General features: G+C 46.4%; 6 protein-coding genes across 7 annotated transcripts; 4 read left to right on the plus strand and 2 right to left on the minus strand.

Moving 5' to 3' along the window:
• The first annotated feature begins 585 nt into the window (after nucleotides 1–585).
• On the plus strand, nucleotides 586–11,584 carry LOC131211787 (transmembrane protein 65). Of its 2 annotated transcripts, XM_058205403.1 has the most exons (6): nucleotides 586–1,291; nucleotides 2,918–3,046; nucleotides 5,453–5,494; nucleotides 8,141–8,208; nucleotides 8,419–8,622; nucleotides 8,966–11,584. In XM_058205403.1, the coding sequence occupies exons 1-6, from the start codon at nucleotides 898–900 to the stop codon at nucleotides 9,128–9,130; spliced, it is 1,002 nt and encodes a 333-aa protein (XP_058061386.1). In that variant the 5' UTR covers nucleotides 586–897; the 3' UTR covers nucleotides 9,131–11,584. The 2 variants fall into 2 exon arrangements, with proteins under 2 accessions (XP_058061386.1, XP_058061387.1); XM_058205404.1 differs by lacking the exon at nucleotides 2,918–3,046.
• Nucleotides 11,585–11,803: 219 nt separating this feature from the next.
• On the minus strand, nucleotides 11,804–13,865 carry LOC131209515 (protein CNPPD1). The gene is made up of 4 exons (XM_058202600.1): nucleotides 13,692–13,865; nucleotides 13,324–13,614; nucleotides 13,001–13,123; nucleotides 11,804–12,937 (listed from the first exon to the last, which is right to left on the minus strand). The coding sequence occupies exons 1-4, from the start codon at nucleotides 13,731–13,733 to the stop codon at nucleotides 12,086–12,088; spliced, it is 1,308 nt and encodes a 435-aa protein (XP_058058583.1). The 5' UTR covers nucleotides 13,734–13,865; the 3' UTR covers nucleotides 11,804–12,085.
• A 373-nt stretch (nucleotides 13,866–14,238) lies between these two features.
• Nucleotides 14,239–15,088, plus strand: LOC131209920 (ATP-dependent Clp protease proteolytic subunit, mitochondrial). The gene is made up of 2 exons (XM_058203079.1): nucleotides 14,239–14,324; nucleotides 14,389–15,088. Exons 1-2 carry the CDS (start codon nucleotides 14,283–14,285, stop codon nucleotides 15,022–15,024), a joined length of 678 nt encoding a protein of 225 aa, XP_058059062.1. The 5' UTR covers nucleotides 14,239–14,282; the 3' UTR covers nucleotides 15,025–15,088.
• Nucleotides 15,089–15,466: 378 nt separating this feature from the next.
• Nucleotides 15,467–16,232, plus strand: LOC131207804 (uncharacterized). The gene is made up of 4 exons (XM_058200435.1): nucleotides 15,467–15,544; nucleotides 15,600–15,764; nucleotides 15,836–15,997; nucleotides 16,059–16,232. Exons 1-4 carry the CDS (start codon nucleotides 15,467–15,469, stop codon nucleotides 16,230–16,232), a joined length of 579 nt encoding a protein of 192 aa, XP_058056418.1.
• A 2,860-nt stretch (nucleotides 16,233–19,092) lies between these two features.
• Nucleotides 19,093–19,994, plus strand: LOC131211169 (transmembrane reductase CYB561D2-like). The gene is made up of 4 exons (XM_058204541.1): nucleotides 19,093–19,272; nucleotides 19,361–19,565; nucleotides 19,637–19,777; nucleotides 19,843–19,994. The coding sequence occupies exons 1-4, from the start codon at nucleotides 19,093–19,095 to the stop codon at nucleotides 19,992–19,994; spliced, it is 678 nt and encodes a 225-aa protein (XP_058060524.1).
• A 1,586-nt stretch (nucleotides 19,995–21,580) lies between these two features.
• Nucleotides 21,581–22,632, minus strand: LOC131210230 (protein limb expression 1 homolog). The gene is made up of 4 exons (XM_058203442.1): nucleotides 22,560–22,632; nucleotides 22,277–22,440; nucleotides 22,013–22,206; nucleotides 21,581–21,947 (listed from the first exon to the last, which is right to left on the minus strand). Exons 1-4 carry the CDS (start codon nucleotides 22,630–22,632, stop codon nucleotides 21,581–21,583), a joined length of 798 nt encoding a protein of 265 aa, XP_058059425.1.
• Between the last annotated feature and the right edge of the window lie 1,798 nt (nucleotides 22,633–24,430).

Genomic DNA, 24,430 nt, shown 5'->3' on the forward strand with positions numbered 1-24,430 from the left:
GTCAATCGACGGCACGTCGAAGTGTGTAATCTTGTAGTTTCTTTCCCAATAGTAGCTGCTCGTTTGATGACCGATGAGTTGAAAACTTTTCTTTCTCTGAAATGGCAGAGCAATGTGAAACCCCAATTTCACCTGCGTTTCACTCAAGTCTCATGGGCAGCAATCATTAAATACCAATTAATACCATAGTCGTCAGATCGTGTTGCAATCGTGAAAGCAGCAGTCCATAACGGGCACGTCTTCAGCGAGAACTGAAGACTTGAGAAGGTGCTAGGAAAAGGTTTCGAAAGTCTTTGAGGAAGAAAGAAAGGCGTTTAACGCCAACAATAACTGTGTTTGATTGGAAAAACAGAATTCGATTCGATTCGATTCATATCAATCAGCAATAAAATCGCGAGTCTTTCAACCAGATTAGTTCACAATCATTCAAGATTGCTTACGGCAGTTTGTGCTTGAAATTGAATTTCGGATCCATACAGTAGTTCCGGATGTCCCGCTTGGTGGCGCTAGCAGCGGTGCTGTCAAACGTCACACCTTCTGTCAAACGGTCCGTTTGCGAATGTGCGAACGTAGAACGATTTTCAATTTTCACTGCGTGTTTTCCTTTCGGGTCGGTCGGTCGTGGATGCGTTTTCCATCCGCTCGGTTTTGTGGGTGGTAGTTGGGCTGTGTTCGGGAAAAGGCGCGCGCGAGAGCACAGCGAGCGGGAGCGAGAGAAAGCGACTGGCCAAAGCGTGACCGCCGTCTTTGTCGCTCGCGCAGAACCAGGCTCTGCCGTCTCGCGGTTCTGCTGTATCAATCGGCCAGCAGTGCTATTCCGCTTGGTGATAACGGTGATCTAGAGGCCACCACACTTCAGCTGCAGCATCCCCGCGGAACGAAACCATTGCCGTGAAAATGAGTGCCAATGTGTCGTGTTTCGTGCGCCTATCCAGCAGCATGATGTCACAGAGTGCCAAGTGTGGGCCCAGCAGAGTCCTGCCTCATCCGCGGATTAGTGACCGGATACGGGGAGCCCGCGCCGCTTGCTACTACTACCCACAGCAGCCGAGGACGCAGAAGGATACCCGAAGAGGTGGTAGCGGCCTTCTCGGAAGCAGCCACGCTACGGCCGCGTCCAGCTTCCTCCTGCGGAGGGGCGAATTCCCGCGGACGTACACACAAGCAGCGTCAACACTCACCCGAGAGCAGCTACACGATTTGGTGTACAGGCTAAACGAAGATGAAAGGGAATTGCTCATGAACACTCTGAAGCAGTTCGAGTCGAACAAAGTGAAGGCAGAGTTTGAAGGTGAAATTTAACACTTCGGCTCCACCGCTTTTTATTTCGATTATATTCGTTTTTACGTTTCAAATTTCGATGTGCCTTCTACACACACCCACACGGCCGTCGCTCGAACGAACAGGGAGAAGGGATTCGGAATGGCAGAATCTTCCCGGCACGCTTTGGGGGTTGACCGCAACGGGTTCAAAAATAGAACCCCCCTCACACCCTCTTCGCGCAACTTGGTTCCGCGGCAGATGAGAAGAGAATGTAAACAAAGCTCACCTCTAATTGGCCGCCTGCAGCACGTAGCGGGCCATGAGCACGGCGCGCTTTAGCATAACCGTAAAACAAGCACTGCCAACCAGCAACAAGTTCTGCCGTTCTGCACTCCCTTCTCCACTGGCCCTCCCGGCATGGTGGTCCGTTGCAGGCGCCGATTATGATTCATTCGTTTGCCGAGTAGCACCGCTCGGGTGAAGTACTTCGCAGCGAAAAGTTAAATATTCATTAGAACACAATCCGTCATCTGCAGTCGGTCCACCACCAGCCGGTCGAGTGATGTAATCCGATCGCCAACAGCGCGCACTCCGTCATCTTTTCAAGTCTGTCGGTCACATCATTACCTCCAGCCATATAACACGGACCAACAGAACACGGCACCACAGCGCGGACACCAGTTCCTCTTTACACCTGTACAGCAACACCGACACTGACTTATCTGAACCCTTATCTGTAACAGTAATTGTCTCTGCGGGAGCTGCACGTATGTCTCCAATCAGAGTACGCTATCGTCGGACGTAGGACCTCTGTTATGTTCTATCTATATCTATCGCTCTCTATCAGCACCCTGTCGCCTATTCTCTCGTGTAAGCCATAAATGTGAATCTAATTTCGATGCTATCTTGGTAATCGTATTAAACGTTTGTGTTCTGCTTTCGATAGCTATAACTATCTTTCTTTCTGCCACACGTCCGCTGGCCTGATTTACTAAACGATGCTCCTATCTATGGCAAGAGTGAAAGCTTTGTTCGGTAGGTTACGCGATAAAAATGTAATGTAAAAATAAAATACATTAGAAATTGCAAAAGCTCATTTACGGTTTAGTTGGCAAGAAGCACACAAATAGTTTGCACTTCGTGCGGACCGTAATCGATTCAGCAGTCGTAACGGATGGGCACATCGTGATTGGCTAGAAAGCAATTTGCATGCCAGGTGATGGTAACGACCTACCGCTCGAAATGGTTATCTTACAATCAATTCCTGTGCAATTACTATAGGGAAGATTGGTTTGGCCGTTGAGTTCATTCCGAAGCTATCAATTTTAAAGTAAAGAGATCCTCCATGCTCCTAACGCTGGTAACAGCAAGATTTACTTTCAACGTACAAAATTTCATTCACGACGACCTACGACCTGTCGGATCAGGGTTAGGAACGCATTTAATCTTCACGCCCAAGGCGTTGCAACCGACGGTGCGACTTTGCGGTCTCGTTTGGCACATCATCAATGGAACGTGCTACGGTATTCATAGTCGGTCCCCCGTACATCGTTAGGTGGTTAGGTCCCCGGGGTAGTAATAAAGTAACCACGATAATGACAGCGGAATGAGAAACGACTGTTACTATATTCAAAATCCTACCCCTACAACATAGGGCAGTTGGCAGCAACCGTTTGGCGAAGTAGATTCGGCCGCCCGGCAAAACTAAAACCTGTCCTGGGAGATGTAGATCCTACCGGTTCCTACTGCGCTGTACCGGAAGATTGGCTGCAGAAAAAGTTCGGTATGCTTTGTGTATGTTATTTTCTCTAGGCTTGTGTTTGTCTATTTTTATTTTGATCGCGTGCATAATGCTGGGAAGACTGGTTTCGGGTTGAGTGCTTCCGCTTTACTAACACAAAAACGGCTTCAATATTTACGGATATGTCCCGTTTCGATTCTTTCCGATAGCTGTAGACAACCCAGTTGATAGCTTTCTGAAACAACCATCGTAAACTTTTGAATTTTTTTGATTAAACTGAAGTATTCTACCATTTAGAGCTCAAAGTTGAGTTTACATTGTTCTAGAGGCGTTTTCAATCTCTTAAATTTTCGAAAAATATTGAAACATTGTATCCATTTGTTGCCGGTTTCTCCTTTTTTAAGGTCATTCCCATTGTTTACCATGCAAACGCATTGTATTTAAAATATGCTATCTCTATCAATAACACTGAACATTAACCCGACAACCAAGTAGCTGGATGATATTTAGAATAGATCAATTGGTGATCAATCGTTCTTAGCTTTTCTGTAACATATGTTATCATTTAACTTTAATTTTACGAGAATATATTAGATTGTAAGCAAAAGAAATGGCTTAAAATGGTTGAATTTCGAAAAGGCGGACAAATAGGTAATCAATACGCTGCGCTCGGCACCGAGCAGAAAATTCCACGACAAGTATCTTTTTATGTATGTGCGCATGTTGGAGAAGTGTAATTATGTTGGTGTATAAGCATAATTTTGCAATAACTGACCCACATAGGCACGCTACACCGACTCGAAGGCGCGCTACGCCGTTTCGCGTACGAAGGTGCCTCGGAATCGTACACCGTGAATAAATATTGATTTTTCCATGTATTGGCAGTAGTTACCTCATCATCATCATGGATTATCCTTGATGCGTTGAATTAAATTTACAGCAACACTAATGCCTATTGATTTGGATGTTGTTGAATAAATAATCGCTTAATTGCAAGCAACATGTTATGCCTGTGCTAAGCCCGTGTTTTGCAATGTCAAGTAATACCAGGAAAAATCTGCGTTTAAATACACGTTGAGTCTTTACTTCGTTCGATTTTTGTCACATTTTGCCAATATATATTGTCTGCACTAAAGTAATGATTATGATATCGAATACCTAATATAACAATAATATTGTAGAACATTAATCTTCTTTTCAAAACTCAATTTGTTTGCTCAAACTGATTGGTTTTATCATGGAAAGTGGCTCCTGAAGGCGTCAAGTTTTAATTGGATCCCGTGATAGTTTGCGAACGTTCGCTCCGAAACCTTCGAGCCTACAGCACATTCATTTTCGTCTGTCAGTCGTGGGCAAACGTTAAGCATCTCGCAGCAAACAGCTTCGCCCGGGCGATATAAATTAGATCACAGCATAATTTATGAAAATCACGCTTGGCTGAAGGCACAATTTATCTTGTTGGTTTTAATTCACATCTCATTTTTCCCAGGAAGAAGCGGTTAGATTAACGCCAGAGTAGCCAGAATTTTGTACGGGGTATGCACTCTTGTTCGTGGCTCGGTGTGTTGTGGTCTTGTGTAGCTATCCTACGCCCACCTTATCCTCACCAATAATCCATCAATCATTTGTATAGAATAACGTGGCTTTGACAAATTTAGCTTCAAACGTAATTCGGGAATATAACGCAACATTCAAGCATTACACATTTGTAGTTCTTTACTTAACATCCATCTTCCGTTGCATAAATAGCTTCGATATCCCAAAAATTGCCTAATCCCGAAGGACGATGAAAGCGCAAGAATTAGCACATTAATTAGTTTTCCTCCGTAACTCTCGTGGATCATGATCGAACGGGTTTTTTCCGCCTTTTGGTGGTCTGGTTTCTCGTTACTGTGACACATCTGCTTGCGTTTATCACGCGCTACGAAAAGGTTGTTTACGTAATGCGTAGTAATGTTAGCCATCACACCTAACCGCCACCCTTCCGAAAACAATATTTGCTCAAGAAAATACCAAAACTCGTTCCGATTTGTATCGTAAATAGTCCATCGTTTTTTTCATCCCTAAAATAACACAGTCTGATAACTGCAGCGTTAAAGCAGCATGGTTTTGGGCGCTCACCGCGCGCGCACTAATTGAAAAACAACACATAAGTATGGCTCTCGCATGAACTTTTAATTTCAATATTGAATTATGCATGCGACAACCTATGCTAAACACACAGTTTCAAACGCTTTTCCGCGCTCTTTCCTTTTCCATTCTTTTGTTTCATCTATTTTCGAGAAAATGGGAGTTAGTTGTTAATTGTATATAAATAATAGATGAGTGCATTCGTCCTGCAACTGAAGATAATTTGCATGCATGTGGTGGGTGGTGTACTGGAAAGGGCTGGGGCTGAGCCTGAGGCTTGCTAAAATAATTTGTCATTACATTACCATCTATCTTCAGCTGAAACGGTGCCACCACCAGCAACCGCGGCCCTCATGAAACGTAAGTATTCTCGTGCATCGTGGATGCACCACTTTGTTCCGTTTGCCTTAACTTAGCGCGATTTCTGTTACGATGGAGGCGCATGGTTCTTCACTTCGCGGTAGGTTTAATGGGTGCCTGGTTATTTTGGTTAGCGTTTCGTGCGAATCACACACTTCACAAGTACCAGCCAACGTTTAAGCTAAGCATATTTGTGACGCAACCATTCGCTAAATTCATTTGCAAAAGGGTACGAATGTATTTAAAGCACGTCCCGGAATTAAAGCCACCTAAAGTGGCACAGAAATGGATTACGAAACGATTCTCGTCGCATTTATGAACGAACTCGACCGAGGTCCGGTATAATTGGACTGAAAGTCAGTCAAAACAGACGTCCGACGGCGTGCTGATGAATAGTATCTAATTGGATCACGTCTCCGTGCTCACGTCTGCTCGTGTTTTGAAAAGGAAAATCGTTTTATAAAATCGTTCTCTCCGAAGAACACTGGGCCAGAGGCACGGCACTGGCACTCTAGCGTAATGAAAAGCTCCAAAAAGATGGAAATCGTTAAGCGCCTTTTGTTTTTCTTTGTTGTTGTATTTTTTTTCCAAGCACTTTTACCGCCAGAAACAGGACGAGAATAGATGATGATTTGAAAATATACCTTATGAAATGTTCGGTCGCCCCTTGCTTTCCCGGCTTTCTTCGCCATGCAAAACTCCGTGTTCAGTTTCCATTTGCCAACCTGACAGTTCGTACCAATTGAAAGTCGGGTGTTCCTGCTGAGAACACACCAGGATATATCTTTCTCGAGCAGCGACCGACGAACCACCGTTTCTCTCGAGAACGGAAGACTTTCTGTTGGTTTCGTTTTTTTCTTCTTTGCTATGTTTTCTGCCCCCGGTTCCCGGTATCTTAAAGCACGGGCTACTCCGTAGCCGGTAAGTGTGCGAACCAGAGCGTTGGACTCGTGAGGACCGCTGCCAGTGGTGGAACATTCGCAGCCATGTGAAAGAATCGTCGTTTCGCTTGACGTGTTACCACCATCCACCTGATGAATGCCTTCAACAGGGCGCACTGAAGAGTCCTTCCGCTCGTCCCGGTCGGTGCTGAAGATACTGTGGTTCCGTGCGCTAACTAACTGCTCAGATGTTCGTCCAAAGACTTCCGATTTAAACAGCCGAATGCCATTCGGATGTCTGGCCAACCGTGGGGTTGATTAAGGTTAAACTCAGAAACTATTTTAACACCGCACGAGGGCAAGATGAAAGATAAAGATAATAAATTATGCAAACGCGTTAACGAACCGCAGCAACTGAGTTTTGGGCGAAGCTTCAACACTCGTTTGCAATTTTGATGTTTGGCGGTAAAGCAAAAAACTTTGCGAAACTTTAATGAATTCTGTCCTGTTCAATCAGAGAGTTAGTTTAAGGTGTAAGTAAAACTGCGAGCACACGGAGTATCTTTTCTGGTTTTTAGGGCAACCAACCATTTCGGTGTGCTGCTGTGTCATGCTTTGTCGCACATTCTTCCTGTTGCGAAAGGTTCACACCGGTTGAGCAGACCCAAATGTCCCTCGGTCGTGATAAAATCCCTTATCCGAAGCAAAAGGGAAGAAGCGGACGCCGTGGACGCGGGTGTTTGTCACCCATTTTTGGGCCCAACGTCCTGTTGCTTTCTCGGAGAAGCAACGGAGAGCACGGAAGAGCACGGCTTAGCGCTTTTCACTTGGCTTCGCCGCAGGGAAGGCAATTTCCGGTTTGGCAGAATGTTTAACTTTGTGTGCAGTAAATATTTTCCCAAACTTACCTGACCCAGCGCTGGGATTTTGTAACAACGTTCATCACGCTTCCATGTGCTACCCGATGGCTTAATCAGTGCTTTAAAAAGGCCACCACGTTCGCATCGATCAGAAGAAGCCAGGTCGGGTTTGGCCGGTCCGTGTAATTAGCAGTTTGTGGGACCAGGGCCAACTTTTCGGTCGGATCGTCTTCGGCTACGACGAAATCGGACAAGGCCGTGAAAATGGCTAATTTTTGTCGTCCCTCGTTCAACGATAACAACTGGGATCCGTTATAATTTAGACATTCAGCCGCCCTACTGTAACAAAGGGGGCCTTCAAGAGGGTCTGACGGATCGTTTAGAACCTTTAAAGTGTTGGCCAAAGTTTTAATGACGCGCACATTAGCACGCCTGGCGGCGTGCGATTTTCCGACTCCGGCAAACACGTCCCATCTTCTAGTCCCGCTACCAGCATATACATTCGCATTATTTGCTCCGTAATTGATATGCTGACATTTGGGACGTGTGTATTTTGACAAATGAGTGCCTTTTCGTGCCAGAAGCCCCGCTAGCCAATGGTGTAGTGAATTGAATACCCGGTTCTACGATTTCCGATAAACACTAGCAGCAAGCGTACGATGTGGCCAACTTGCTTTGTTCGGAACTGAAAGCAATGTTCCATCCGGAAGAAGCCAACTAAGGTGGTGACGAAGATCAACAAAACTGTCACTAGCATTTTAAAACATCGGGGTTCTCCCGGTTCTATGCGTTTCAAGTAACATTGATTCAATTTCAAGTAACAAGAAGCATACAATTAAAAAGGAAACAAATCAGGATTGAACCTAAAGATATGAAATAGAATCTACTTGTTCCTTACCCCACAGTTGGATTGCTGAACGCTCTGCCTTTCATCGGGTTTGGATTTCTGGACAACTTCACCATGATCATCGCGGTAGGTGCATGAATTTTCATGACAACATTAATAGTGAAATTACTCAAACATTACCTGCTTCAATTTTCTTGGAACCGTCACGCCTCATCCGAAATCCTTCGGCACTTCTTTTACATGCAAAATCGATTGGCCGAATTGGTTATGCATCGCATCCGAATCCGTTTCGCTCGTGGCTCTTTTCTAAATCTGCGACAAATTGTACCTACGCAGGGTGACTACATTGAGCATACGCTGGGATTATTTATGTGCATATCGACCATGGCAGCGGCCGCCCTGGGGAATACTATAAGCGACGTCATCGGCATCGGCTCGGCATTCTACGTGGAGAAGCTCGCGGAGATGAGCGGTGTGAAGCCACCGAAGTTGTCCCCGATTCAGCTGGAGATGAAATCTAGTCGGAGAGCGGCAAACTTGGTAAGCATCTGTCTGTGACGAAATCGATGGGCTAAATGCATGATTTATGAGTTGTTAGCGGTGTATGGAAAGGCATTTCATCGGTTATCAAAAGCCCATCACTCATGGGAGGGTGCTTTGCATTTCGCCCGACCCCAGTTGATTTGGGGCGCCAACTTTCCTTCAGCAATCTTCAGCGTATCGTGTGTCGGGTACATTTATTGTGCTGATCTGCGAAAAAAATATATTCCTTTTGCCTTTTCGTACGTGCTTTTTTGGGCATTGTTTTGTTTTATTCTAACACATTACTATTCGCTTTTCTTCACCCCAAAACGAACGAACGAACGCGACATGCACGCGATAGGGTCGAGTGGTTGGCATTACGATCGGATGCCTGTTGGGAATGTGTCCTTTATTATTCAAGACCGAGGATAAAGAAAAGGATAAGGACAAAGAGAAGAGTAAACCGAAGGCGCCGACGAAGGACAACCAACCGGGCGAAGCCGTGGTGGCTGTGGCAGAAAAATAAGGCACCTCTCGCCCAGCCAGGGAGAGAAGAGGAAGGAAATCCTGCGATTATCCCGTTCGGGGATTACCACGGCCGGTTGTGTGGTTTTGGGTCAATTTGGGATGGTCGATGTTGCCGCATACACAAACGTACTACACTCTGTCCCACAATAACGAGAAACGTAAATTAAATTAAGCGGTTCCGCTTCTGGAACGGTTAACATTTTACGTTGATTGAGTGAGAGCGACTGCGTTTCCTTGCTCCTACAGCAATCCCGGGGAACCGGTAGTGTCGGGAGGACGAAAATCTACTCTAGCGTTACAAGACACCAACTGTTGCATTAGTTTCGTTCGATTGTGTAAATATTATCTGTGTCTGGTTGGTTTTCGATTTCATCGCGAAAGCATTGACCGAGCCATGAAGTAAACAATAGGACCTTCTACGGGTTCGGCCAGCGGTCTCATCGCTTCCAGCAACACTAGAGCGAGTCATTAACGAGGGACGCTCATTAGCTATTGACTAGCCAATTTATAGGTGCTGTTAGATATTTATACTTCTGCTAACGCTGTTGAACTTTTGAAATACAATTTAGTACGTTGCAGTTTAAAACAATTTGTTACTACGCATAGCACGACTTCGCCGCTACCCTACGTATTGCTTTGCAGTCTTTTCAAACTACACTAGAAGTTCGATAAAGAAAGGGGTTTGTGTTTTTTCGCATAATAAATTGTTAATACTGATGACTCTTAGAATCGTTACCCTACATCGGAGAGACTAGTAAAACTAGTCGATTTATCTAATCTATTCTTAACGCACATTAATCTATAGATATACTCTAAAGGCATTCCTTAATGTGAATGTGTAGCATCGCTTTTATGTCGAGTTTGGTTCAAAATGAGACGATGCTGCCTATTCGTGTAAAAAGTAACGATGAAATCAACATAGCAAGTCCATAGCTCTCTTTCGCGCTGGTTTACCAAAGTTTCCCAATATTGCAATACATTAATCGAAACAATTTCAAATCTACAGACAACCGTAGCGAGAAATTTTCAATGGAGAGCAAAATATTTCGAATTATACTTAGTGTATTACAATGCGGAAAATGGTTGCAATCGGGTCCATGAAAGAAAGAATAATGCAGGAATAGTTTAGTCGACTAGAAATAATAGCTATCATTGGAAATAGCTTTCTGGAAATCAGAGACCAATTTGTCATATATTCGATAGACTTAAAAGGGGAAAACTCATGTACGTCAAACAGATAATCTAGCATCGTTCTCATTGTTTCCCGAACTTCGATGAGCAAAAGTAACCAATTTTATTGGACGCGTGCGAATGTTGCGATTTCCATACCGGTCGTTCATCGTGTGGAGATCATAACAGGATTATGTGGAAATCGAACTCCTGTTCCGCTGAACACGGGTAGGAGTTTGTAGAGAATATTGGAAACACTTCTCAGTAGATCTTACTTCCAAAATTATGACACACAATACGCGCGCGAAGAACATGAAGCCCGAACGCATTAGAAGTAGCTCCCATTGTCTTTCTAGTGAAAATTGATGGCTCTGAACCAAATTCTTCCACGCACTATGCTCCAAACACGTCCCGTTAACGACGGGATCGTGCAAATCCCTCCATTTTAAGCACAATAATATTCTAAACTAAACGCTCTATTACTTATACCCACCCTGGCCTTACGTACTGCTACGGAATGTGACGAGATTTGAAAAATGAAAACGAAACGGATCGTCGATCGCTGATCGCTGAAAACCATGATAAGGCGTGAACTATTTTTCTACAACTGGCGGCAGTAATGAGTAGTAGTACCACTAGCTTCCCGTTTAGAATGCTCGGCACAGTATCTGACACTGTCAATTGACTAATTCCCAAGTACCCCAAATCCTACATCGTCTTTCATACCTGTACGCGGTGTCCATCACGTGAGAATAGATACGAATTAATAGTGTAAAATTATATATTAAAACAGCATAATGCGAGCGATTAGCAAACGAACGAAAATACCAATCGAATACCAATCATGGCGGAAACTTTCAACTTCAAGTGTAGTAATAATAGAGCAATTTGAGGGTAACAACAACTTGTACTTGAATATAGATGACGAAAAATTTGAACGACGTTATATAACTAACATAATAACATAATGCAAATGATGTAACATGCTTCTTCCAGTTTTACTAGTTGCAAAAACGACAAGATAATATGCAATAACAAAACGAATGCTCAAATCGCAAAGAGACACAAAACGAATGAAATAGTCAAGGAAATATTTACATTATGTGTTCAAGAAGAGGGTTTACAAAATGCCTTCGAGTTTTAAAACGGCCATATCCCCGAGCGCCCGACGGCCATAACCAAATCAAAACGGAGCTTCAGTTATCATCCAGAAAGACTTTGATCAGCAGCAGCAGCAATACTGATAAATAGTATTCATGCAAATAAAATAAAACTTCACTATCTTACCAGATTATGCCTTTTACTTCGTACCGACACCGATTTCGATGAAAAACGAAATAGTTGAGAGATTGTGTAGTTCTAGTTTGATCTTTATTTCAAGCCGATGGACGATTATCCCGAACAATTGTGAAATCGGTTTTTTAGTTACTACTTCGTCGACTTTTACGAAATCCATTCTTTCCGTTTTTCCTCGCGAAATTAAACACGAAATTGCGTTTTATGATATTCGATTAAACAGTTTATTTTAAGCAACAGAACGTTTCCATTCGTTGCGTGTGAACGAAAGCGGGAAACTGATTAGTTTCAACAAACAATAAAACTATTAAATAAACTGGAAATATCCAAAAAACGGAAAGGTACAGTTTGATTTCATAAACGGATTGTTTAAAGTTTATAAAAAATCCAAAATTTCTATTCATGCTGTTATTCAAGTTTCTCTAAACGAAACGTTTTCAGAATGTTAGTAATACGCTAGCTACTGCCGATGGTGATGCTGTGAATGCTACAGAAATTTTAAAAAAGAACTGAACATATCGTAGGTTTGCCTGTAGTGCTTATACATGCCACCGGCCGCCTCGTGATCTCCGCTGTCCGGACACCATTGACCTTTGTCGAGCATAAGTGGAATGAAATGGTCGTACGAACAATTTTGAGATCCTTGATCGGTTCGTTCAGCGAAGACATCGGGTGCTGCGGCCGCATTCTCTTGACGCCGGCGAGGCTCTTCATCAGGATGAAGAAAGTCGATTTGTGACACGACCGTGTTACTTCCGGTGGAATCACAAATAAAGCGAATATGGGGGTAGCGATACGGGATGTACGAATCGGTTCGCCATTTGTTTGTACCATGCAATTTTTCGTTGAGCTGCTCCCGGCGGGGTCCCGAAGATAGAGCATTCTCGCAGTCTTTTAAGGTTTCGTTCATCGCCTGCATTTGCGGCGCAGTTATGGGTCCATCCATGATGCAGTCTTCGAGTGTGTCTGTTTCACTGGTTAAACTGGTACCGTCTGCCAAGTCTTCCGCCAGCCCGCTTTGAAGGGAGCTATTGCTAGTGCCGGAAAGTTGAACTCGGCTCATGCTTGTCGATCCTCGATAGAGCAGGTTTCCAGGTAGTTGAAGATTGCTAGCTAACAGGAAGGCTCCCGCAATGGTCATCACGCTAGCCGTGTAGCTTAGAGCCATTACGGTGGTATAGTGGATCAATTGCTTTGCCATGGCGAAAGATGGAAGGAAATTGATCAGTTCTGTGTACGTCAACCAGCCGCGCGTTAGGCCTTGCCGCTTGGCTAGAACTTTCTCTACTGATTTCAGTTTGGCGAAGAAATCATGTTTCGATACGTACGCCTTCCAGTTCTGTGAACAAAAACGGAAACTTGAATATTTATCCAAAATCGCTAAGTTCGCACCACACTTTACCATAGCGTCTAAGAATTCCAGCTCCAATGATTTCATTTGTTCGCGGGTCATATTTCCCGACTCTGCCCAGGCACTTAAATAAATGTCCTCGTCGTAGCCACAGTAGAATTTTGTGGACACCATCTGTGAATGGTAATCGAACGAACAAAAATAAATAAAAATGTTTTCGCTACTCAGCTCGACAAACGCTCGTGAACGTTTCGCAAGAGGAACGGAAATTGCTCAGTCAAGCGTTACAGAAGGTGGAAAGAAAAACAAGCAATACAAAGATTGGCGTTTCATCCGCGGAAGATCTTATCACTCCGCGGAAACTGTTTACTTACCATCGACACTATAAATAATTCGGATGGCGTTACACGTCGAACAAAGGTCGGATCGGTGGCGTTCAACCGATCAAGGTAGATCATCGCCAAGATGAGGGAACACGGCGCCACGGTAAGTTTGCCGACGGTCGCAAAGTTTAAACGACTGAGCGAGTGACCTCGATGCGTCTCGGAAAACACATCCGCAGCGTAATCAGCCAGCGGCCGGCTGATTTTGGTGCACCGCACCTTCGCAGAGCCATAGTAAAGGGTTTTCTTGATGCGGGCAAGAAACTCTTCGTGATCAATCACCTACGGGGTGACACGCAAAACAAGAGACGACCATATTTAGATTACACGCCCGCGGCGCACGGAGCACTGCTTCTTACCTGACTGTCGGTGAAGTTTGGATGTTCAAATTCGATCATCATTAATTTGTTTCAATCATGCGTACACCATTGAAACACATTAAAGACAATCGCAATTCGGTTTCGTGCTTGCTGGCTCACAATAAATATGTTTTGGTTTTTTCACGACGATCACGAAAACTTTGACGTTCTATTTTCTATTTTCTCACGGAAGTGACGCCTCAAAATGACATTTCCCGCTCGTGAGGGGTAGGAAGGAGAAGCTTCATATTTTTAGATATTTAAATATTTTAAATACCTTAAAATGGAAGGTTTTTATTATGCTTGAAACACACAGACAAAACGCAATAATAATTAATATTTTCATCAATAAAAAATGTAATCAAATACATTGAAAAAAGTTTGCATGGAAAATTAGTACGGGTTGTCTTTTCTTGGTCTTTGTCTTTTGACTTGGTCTTTTTTGTGTCGAGTTATCTTTTCTTAGTCTTAGATTCTTTAGATCCAACTGATGTATGAATGTGTGGGTATGTCAACTTGTCACTTTGAGCTGATTACGAAATTTTGTTTACGATATTTATTTGTTATTCGTGTTCAAAAAGTAAACTAATCATGCTCAAAATAAAGTCTCTAGTTTCCATCGCCTCAAGTGTGGTAAGTAAAACAACGCTCTGCCCATTTGATTCGTTGAACGTTTCATTTCGTTCCGTATTTGTAGCGCAAATTGCACACGAGTAAGAAAACATTCCTCAACCTGGTGCCAATCGTCGTGGAGCAGACTGGCCGAGGAGAACGGGCCTACGATATTTTCTCCCGGTTGCTGAAAGAACGAATTATTTGTCTAATGGGCCCGATTCATGACGATTTGAGCTCCCTGATTGTGGCGCAGCTACTGTTTCTGCAGTCCGAAAACGGAACCAAACCGATTCACATGTACATCAACTCCCCGGGCGGAAGTGTTACGGCTGGGCTGGCCATTTACGACACGATGCAGTACGTGAAACCACCGGTAGCGACGTGGTGCGTAGGTCAAGCGTGCTCGATGGGATCGCTGCTTCTGGCTGCCGGTGCTCCCGGCATGCGCCATTCGTTACCGAATGCGCGCATCATGATACATCAACCGTCCGGTGGCGCACAGGGGCAAGCGACTGACATCCAGATTCAGGCGGAGGAAATACTAAAATTGAAGAAACAGTTGACCGAAATCTACGGCAAACATACGAAAACGTCGCTGGACGTACTGTACTCAAAAATGGAGCGCGACACATTCCTCAGTCCGGAGGAGGCACAGACGATCGGCATCATAGACACTGTGTTAGAGCACCCGCCGTCGTCCACCGAGGGAACATCGTAACAAATTCGCTTACCGTGCCTAAAAACAACGCTGAAGCCAACAACAGGGTGTGGCACTAAAAAACTGAATCAAAAATGAATAAATGTAAAGTTTAAACGAATTTACGGTATTCATTTGAAAGAACTTACAGTAGAAGCAAAATTAAAATAACCGGAACGACCTCAACGACCGCTACAAGAATGTACCAATCGGTTTTGCTCCATTATTAATGAGCAACATAACATTTTAATTAATAGCTCTTAATATTTCGACATGGCAAATGGACTGATCCCGTAGAAAAAACGGAACTAATGCGGAATGAAATTTGATTCGATGCCATCATCTAGATAAGGTCTCTTTGTTCTGAATGCCCGGTAATTAAACGATATGGCGACCGCCGAAATGAATACCCCAGTTAGGTTGAAGCGGCATTTAGTCAAACAAGCGGCCTTAACGAATCATCATGGCACCTTCATGTTTGTGGTCTACTTTGGCCATTTTGGTGATTGTAAATTGCGTACCAGCTAGTGCCGTCGTAAGGGTAAGTAGACGCGGTTTCTGGTGCCTAATCATCTATTCGACCTCAAATCTTTCAGCGCAACAAGGAACTGGTGGTCGAAAAGGCAAAAACTTGTATCACAAACAAAACCGAGTCGTTTATGCTTAAATTTACGGCCCCGCTTAATTTCACCTCCATCAACAACATTGTGCGCTTTTATGGCAATTTTACCATCACCGAAGAAATTCGCTCCCCGCTGGAGGTAAGATGTTGGGTTGGTGGAAAGTTGTGTCGGTTTCCTGTAAACGTTACTCGTTCCGTATAACCCGACAGGTCACGTTAATCGCCTACCGGTGTACGACCAATTTGCAGAACTGCCAAAAGTATAATGCGCTTCAAATTACTAAGATTTGCTCCTTCCTGGCCGACACCAACTCCTTCTGGTCGCCGTTTGTGCAGAGCGTGCAGCCCAGGCTCAGGTGTCCCATACAGCCCGTAAGTTGCGCTCAGACCCCAGAGACAAACGATACTGATATGGCACGGTTCTTCATTGCAGAACACATACTTTTTCAAAGACTCCACCTTCGATTTAAGCTTTTTCACGAGCTTCCCGTTGGAAGGGTACACCTGGCAGACAACGATGAAGCTTCTCTCGACGGGCTACACTCCCAAAAGGGAGGTGTTTTGTTTCGCGTGTCAAGCCACTCTGATCCGGGGCCGCCGGAACTAAAAGGGGCTCTTTCTGGGTTATTCACAATCGGGCTTTAGATAAACTGGTCCTGAGAAATATTTTTATAAAATAAATTTTAAACTACTTATCCTGCATGTTCGTTGTTTCAGTCGCAATACCTCGGGGACTAGACTGTCTCCGTGTCTAATTACGGGCAGCCTTTCTTCCACCAACAAACGGCAAGGACTGTCGCGAATGGAATGCAGCGCAGGGCGCGGTGTGCATGGGAGCCACGGGAACCCCAAAACCCGAATCGAAGCGGAGAAAAAATCCTGCCCTCTTTGAATATTCATCAAGAGAAAGGTTACAGTTTTTCCAGCCAGCATTTTGGCCATTTTACTGTTATGCTAAAGGTAGCTGAACCCTGCGGCCGACAGGGCGTGCGTGACAGGCGTGCCCAATGTCGGCCGATCCTGTCGTGCGCGGTTTCGGGAGCGCTTTTCCTAAAACGCTTACCGGTTCGCTCGTAGCGGCATGGGGGAAAAAAGAGGCCCGTGCAGGGCCCGTTGGCATTAAGTATTCCACACACCCGAGAGAGATCCGAGGCGAGGCGGACAAAAAACTTGAAATGTGTTAATGAGCTTTTCATCCAATAATAATGATGGCTTTTCCCACAGATCATTCAACGGAAATTTCGGGCGCGTTCCGAGGCGGCGGGTCCGGTCCGGGGTCCGGCTTTTTCGGGATGACCAAATGTTTGCTGGCTTGTTTCTCGGACGCCCCGTGTCCAGGTGGGGGTCACGTACTTGTCGTACACTTGTTCCGTCTCTGTATAAGGATGTGTGGAGCAGCAGCGTCCACAGCTCGACCGGCCAAGTTGTCGACGAAATTGGCCATTTCGCAGGGGGGAGACGATTGAGATCATCGGGCCATCGACGTTCCCGGGTGCCCCGGTGTTTAGGGACACGGCCTCTGGTTCGTAATTAAACGCGGTACATTTATTTATTTTAGCGAAATGACACAAACGGTGCGGTGCGGCAGGGGGTGTGTGGCGGTGTAATTTGTCCCCACCGCCCTCCGTCGCGTTCTCTCCTCCACGCTCCGTTGGGTCACTGACGAGGCATTGCTGCGTGCAGAGGGCGCAAGCTTCAAACCGCAGGCCGGCTGGCATGCTTGGCAAAAGAAAACGAACCGAAAATGTAAGGAATAAAAATTAAAATTTTAAATTACGAGAAAGACTTTTTTCGTCAAACGCTTGTTTCTCGGTAAAGAAGGAAATTCCTGCGCTCACGTCCGACGTCAGCGTGTACGCGTTGCCGGCATGCGTTTGCATTGCACAGGCCCCGCTTGTGGCGGTCGCAGCATATAATAGCGGGGCCGTTCGAGGGGGCCGCGCTGGACTGGCGGGTGGCGGGCCGCGGCGGACCCCGCATAAAAGCTATGAGACGCGAGAAAATAGAGAGTGCATGTGTGGGTCTGCGGTATTTGTGTGTGCGCGCGTTGCGACCCGAAAGGGGGTGCAAAAAAGGCGAACAAAACGAACCTGGGCTTATAAGGTCTTGATGATGTGCCGGATGCTGCCAAAAAGTGCATTTGATTGGAGCGCGGTCGGGAGGGAGGCACGACGGGGAAGGGAAGGAAGGATGGCCCGCTGACGCGGCGGTACGATATACAGAGCCGAGAAAATTGCCGAAAAGTGCACGCGAAAAGAATGCTTTACTGCTTTACTTTGTTCGTCATGATTTCACGCAAAAAGCGCCCCGAAAAGCGGAAACATTTGCGAATTTTCACCGCCCATTGGCCGGCAAAATATGATGTGTCAACCCCGTAATTCGTGCTATTATCGATGTAAAACGGGGAAACCTTTCTTTCGTATATCATCAATCAAATGGACCGCAAAACAATAGCTGAATAAGAAAGGTATTTATTGGGTATGTTTTTTTTTTCTCTGAGACATGTTCCAAGTAACGAAGCATCAATTATCTGAAAGGTAGTTGTACGTAAAAGAAATAACATAAAGTGGCTCCGCAGAGTGATAAAAACAGTAAAGTCGAAGTGAAGTCTCTCTTTTAGTTGAAATCATTTGAACGGTTTTTCTACATTATTTTCTTGCAAATAAGTTTAACTACTATAATTGCCTCTTCTATCGTGCTGGGGTTTATCATCCCCAATGCGAGGCTTTATAGACGAATGCATAAAAGCGGCAATGAAAGCATCCGAGGCAATCGCATCAGATGATTGCAATTAAATGAGCCAAGTGTATTGCAGCGGGTATTTGTAGAAGCACTTTAAAAAGACAATCGTCGGCACTTTTAACTGCTTCAGGTGGATTTATGTGCGCTTTTTGCGATCACTCTTATTCGTTTGCTCACTTTCCACAATGGTGTATGCTTCTCCACAGTGGTCACTTACTCGGTAAATCCGGGACTGTGCTTTGATTGAATTTTATTGCACGGCTGGGATGCAAAAACTGAGCTGAGAGGCCGATCATTCGGCATCCGATTCGTCTTTGTTTCTGCCCAGTTGCCCAGTTGCTGCGTAATGATGCTACACCATTAAAGAGTGAACGATCGCTTCTTGCGCTAGAACTTTTATGCTGGCGTAGAGAGCTCAGCTTCGAGGCAATTAATCAACCTTGGAGCCGCAGTGGCTTTTAACGACCGGCTTCCGATACCGATACGTGCAACCGGCAACCGAACCAGATTTGCACTGCCCGATGCAGCTTCGGATGCCGTTCGTCTGATTAGTCCGGCGATTACCGCAAGACGATAAGATGCAACAAATCTTCGCGCACGTAGCTTGCGCTGATAGCCGACTCGCTGTTGGTGATGGGCAGTGCGATTGGTGACGGGCTTATAAGCCGGCCAGGGCTGCCCCGGAATCGTATCGCGTGCGTGAAGCAACCGGAGCAAGCATCAACATGGACCCGGCCGAGGCGAAGGAAGCACGCACGGAGAAAATTGTGTACCACCTCGAGACGATATTCACCACCATCAACCACATGCTGATTGCGTATGTAACGATCTACCTGTCGTACTACTCGTACACTCGCGGCTTCGGAAACTTGTTCACATGGCACGTGTTCCTGTGCTCCGTCGGGGTAAGCCAGCTTGCCGATCTCTCTTCTCCCAAGAATCCCAGGGGGCACCCGATTGTAATCATTCGTTGTGCACACGTTCGCGTTCTAGTACCAGTTCTTCATGGCCGAATCGTTCCTGACGCTGCTGTCCTCGAACTCGTGGACCGATCGGTACTCGATCGTCACGAAACGGCGCCTTCACTGGATCCTGCAGGTGGTGGGCTGCGCGGCCATCTTCGCCGGGACGATCATCGAGATCAAAATCAAGGAAGACGCCGGTCGATCTCACTTCACCTCCGACCATGCCATCACCGGTAAGTTCGGGGTCGGGGCTTCCCACCGATCGATACTGATACCCGCGTATCACCACTCACCCGTGCCGCAGGTCTCGTATCGATGATCTTTATCGTGCTGTCCTTCCTGAATGGCGTGGCCGCACTGTACACGACCAAGATTAAGCACATTATCAAGCCGGTCTACGTGAAGATGTGCCACTACCTGACGGGCATTGTCGCCTTCGTTATCGGTAAGTAGCGGTCCGATGGGCCAGTTGCGGACGCCGGACCTCACACGCTTTAAACGCACCCGCAGGTATGACGTCACTGGCGCTGGAATACTCACCCCGAATGATATCGCAGAAGCACATGGACATGCTCATCGCCTTCACGTCGATCACGACCGCCTTCACGCTGCTCGGGGTCTGCAAAACCATGTTCAATCAGTTCCGAGCGATGTGTAAATAAAAAAGGACGCCCGGGAGCCGTGTTGGTTGCCTTGTATTTAAAAAAAAACATTTATTTCTCACGCTGTTCGTGCCGTTCTTAACAAAGTACATAACGGGGTGGGCCGATTGTTGGATCAGATCCCGACCCGGACACAGTTTGCACTCGACAGGGTGTGCCAACGATGATGTTACGATGTTGTTGTGTGGGGAGAGCAAATGTCGATGAGTTAGGACAGATTGTAATCGCTCTAGGTCGCTAAGTGTTAGGACGTTACGGGGACACCCGGGTCAGCTTCGGAAGTCCGGGGCGCGTGTTGAAGTGCACTTTTAGTTCTGTGTTAGTTATTCCGTTACATCGATGTGCCGATCGCTTGATTGTTTTTGTTTTTGTGTTTTCGTTTTAAAAATATTCTATTAAATTTAGTTAAACATAAGAATCACATTTTCTTCGTTTTTTATCTCTCTCTCTCTCTTTCTCTCGCTCTCCATGTCTCTCTCCCCGTCTCTCTCTCTCTTTCGCTCACATCTCGGATCGCGTGTTTTCGCGCGTTAGTGGGTAAAAATCGACTTACATTCAATTAACATTAAAATTTGGCCAAAAAGTTTTTGTTTTGTTGCATCGCTTTTGCTTTTCGAGTTGCGTTAAAATTTATAAAAAAAATTTCTTTACCTACGCTCTAGTCAACGTTAGTTGTAAATAAAACCGTCTTTCAATAAATAGCATCATGACGAAACTAAACAAACAAAAAAAAAGAGTAATAGTAATAAATTTTGCCTTTGCAGTTTTTTACCTAATGTTTTTGAATTTAAAAATCACATTTTTCGCTATTTTTCGCCTCACAACTTCCAAGCATCGCAATCCTTGCGCAGCGCAGCGCGTGCTCCTTCTCGTTGCGCATCGAGGGCACATCGTGAGGAAAGAATAATCATAGGCCATGTACGGTGCAAAACAGTAACGAAAGCAGCAGATATTATGTGGGGCAAACGGGTTCTGGCTTCTGACAATCAGAGGGGTTGACAAGTGGAATCACACCGCCGGGCTGTCGGTCCAGGGGTGAATGTGGCGCGGTCCGCGGTTATGTACAACGGTACAAAAAAAGGGCAATTTGATGCCTCAGCTTGACCAAAGGTTTACTAAATGTTGCTCTCAAATATGCTAACGAAAAGTGGTGCTTGTGGTACCACTAACTGGCATTAAAGTTAGGCAGCAGCTAATAAGCTTAAAATAAAGCATTAAAATTATGCTACGGGCTGTGCGGGCTTGTTTCATGCTGCGATACTCGACGATAAATGTAATCGGTAGAGGAGATGGTGAAACAACAAATTACATGCCCACAAGCAGTAAGCTGATTTGCGTTTCCTTCGGGTTTGCGTATTGTAATGTTTGTTTCGCTGTTGGTGGGAACCAAGGACCAAGCTGCACCACGGACGACCACCCTCCTCCTGGACGTAGGCTAATAATAATAGTTATAAAAATAAACAAATGCCTAACAAAAAGTATCATAATAATAAGTTGTTGCAGTGTTTGCAGTGCAGTTAATGCGACGGCGGCCGATGGGGCACGTGGACACCGGAACACGTGTGCGGCGGGTTGGCGCACCCCGTTCAACTGTTGATATTGCTGCCACCGGTGAGCTGGTTGTGTGCCATCTGGAGGATGTCCTTCTTCTCCTTCGGGAACCGCAGCTCCCGCCCCGCCAAACGGGCAGTCTCGAGTTCTCTCTCGGCGATGGCCAGCTCCCGGCTGAGCAGGCCCGGGTTCTCGTGCTCCCGCTCGATCCAGTCGAGGGCCATCTGCTGACGCATCTCGTCGTCCAGAGATCGGTTGGAGTAGTGCGCGACCACCTCCTGGCGCGAGCACTGCCGCTCGCGCATCGCCTTCAGAGAACCGTTCCAGTGGAGCAGCTGAAACACGGTCATCAGCTCCTGGAACTCCAGCATGGTGCGGCCCTTGTTCGTTTCCAGCATAAATCTGTGGACATCCGCGGCGTGATTATGCGTGTCGCCCTTTCTCACCCCGCAGCACTCAACACTCACCTAAACGCCCCTATACCGGTGTCGGGGCCGTCGTCCTCCTGGTTCTGGTCGCCCTTGAACGACGCCCGGGCCTCGGTGACGGCTTTCTCGATAAAATCATCACTGATGCGACGGGACGGATGTTCGTTGAATACCGAATTCATTAAAGCTATCTTCGCGGAGCTTCGTCGAGCTTCTGCTTTCGTGGGACAGTTCTGTTTTTTTTTGGGGAGTAATGGTGGATTAGTAATGCGATGAGGTCGTCTCCACGGGGCTCAATCGTACCTGAAAGCTGCCGAAACAGCTGCCACCGGGAAGCGTCACGTAGCACACGTACGGCTGGCTGGTCGATGGGATGGACTCGTATATCACTAGCGCACCATTCTTCAGGTCGGCCCCACGTGCTGCCTTCATTTGCCAGAACTCCTGCAGCGCCTCGACGACGTTCACTGAAAGCAGATAAAGGGACGGTGATGAAGCTCACAGCACAACGACTACGTTTGTTGGGCAATTTAAGGTAGGCTTAACTCGGCTTCGACAACTTCGACTTCTTCTCGACTTCGCTTACCACCGTAGTCTCCGTCGTCGTAGAGCGCGGGAATGTGGGGAATGGACCAGATCGGTTCTTCCGGATAGACCATCATCTTTAGCGAATGGGGGTTCTTTGCGCGACCGACAACCAAACCACCACGACCGTAGGAGTGTTAACACCGGGACACCAGACAAAACAAACGGATGTTGAGGTCCCCCAGCCGAGTTTATGGTCCGTCCACTAGACGGGCTTCAGGTGAGTCTCGCTGGAACCACGCTCTAATCTGCACGGCGGAGTGTCTTTTGCTTCCTTCAGAAGATGAACTTCTTCCGGGCTCAACATCACACACGGCCCCCGTCGGACCGACCCGCGCACTCGCCCTCGAGAAACGTTTATATCCTTCCGCCGTTCGGGGTTCTCACACAAAATAAGCACTTCAGGCAGACAGTGCTCCCGGCAACGGGCACTTTGCCTTCGTCGAGCGGTAATTGATGAGCCGATTACTCGGCGAGTGGTTGATTAGTACGACGGATTTGCATCGGTTCTAGGAAGCCCCCGGAAGCACACAGCACGGTGGTGGGACTGTATGAGAAAATGGAATTATTAGCGCCAAACGAAACGCGCCGGGCCGGGCAGTGATTCTTCTATTTCCATTCCGTTTCCATCCCTCATTCTCGAGGCCCGCCGAGAGTTAAGTGTTTTCTCAGGAGGAAAACGAGGATTATCGGATCGGATCGGAGGATCGGTTGAGTGGTGCCTAATTATGTTACGAAATGGGCTGGTCTGCGCAGTACGCTTCCGTGGGCTTTACTGGTCTCTGCGTCCGGTCCGTTGGGTCCAGAGAACAAACATATTGATAAATCAACCCCAGCCCAGCCTCACGGCTTCAATCAGGAGTGGCTCGTAAACTTCGTCTTCGCCATCAGCTAGCGTTACGGTTCATCGTCTGAGACTAGAAATCTGGTTCGAATTGATTTTACTAGTTCTCCGTCCGAAACATAAAAATGAGCCAATCGAATGGCCACCGCTCTGGAAAGTAGAAACGAGACGCGACGAGCAGCTCGACAGAATCGTAGCTCAAATGTACCGATAAAAACGGTTCAATCAAGGCTGGCATATTTTATTGCTTTCGAAGTTTTATTTGCTCTCGCGCCCGACCGGTGGCAGGTCCCATGCAGGGTCGGGTCCCGTCCGCCGGGGAGTGGGCAGCGGAAGGAGACGGAGAAGATCGCGCGAAAGGCGAAAGGCAAAACAGGGACAAGATGAATATTAATTTCCTTTAAAGTCGTAACAACTCCCTGATGAAGTCAGTACGGTCGGCCGGCCGGAACCGGGGGGGCCTCGGGTGGAAAGCAAAAGCAGACGCGACCTTAAAAGAGAAAGGAAGCGCGCAACGTAGGCGAACGACGGCACGGTCCGGGAAATAAAAACATTAGAGGTAATTATTATTGTTTAATCAAGCGCGTGGTTCGCGTTTGAGGACATCGATTGATCGATCTTTTCGTGCCGCACCGGACCCAAACGGGACCGCCAGACTGTTATTGAGGTTAGCTGCTGCTGCGGCCCGGATCTCGGTGATTTGGCCGCCAAAACAAGCGACCAACCCCGGACAAGCTCCGGACGGGTGCTCCATTTAGTGCAGGACTCCTTTGAGTGGGGTCAGAAACAGTAGAAAAGTTGCACTACACAACTGCAGAGACCCCACAACCACCGTCCGGCCGGTCGGTCAACTAATTGAATTATATATATCAGCGGGTATTTACATAAATTAAATTCGCAAGAAAGAAATCTTCGCCACCGCCCGGTGTGGTGGCGGCGGAGGGACCCAGTATTTTCTATCTTCACTGCTTTCATATTTTCCGTTCGCAGAGTTCGCGTTCTTTCACCACCGTGAGCCATGATCGTTT

The sequence above is a fragment of the Anopheles bellator genome, chromosome 2, assembly GCF_943735745.2.
Source record: "Anopheles bellator chromosome 2, idAnoBellAS_SP24_06.2, whole genome shotgun sequence".
NCBI lineage: Eukaryota > Metazoa > Arthropoda > Insecta > Diptera > Culicidae > Anopheles > Anopheles bellator.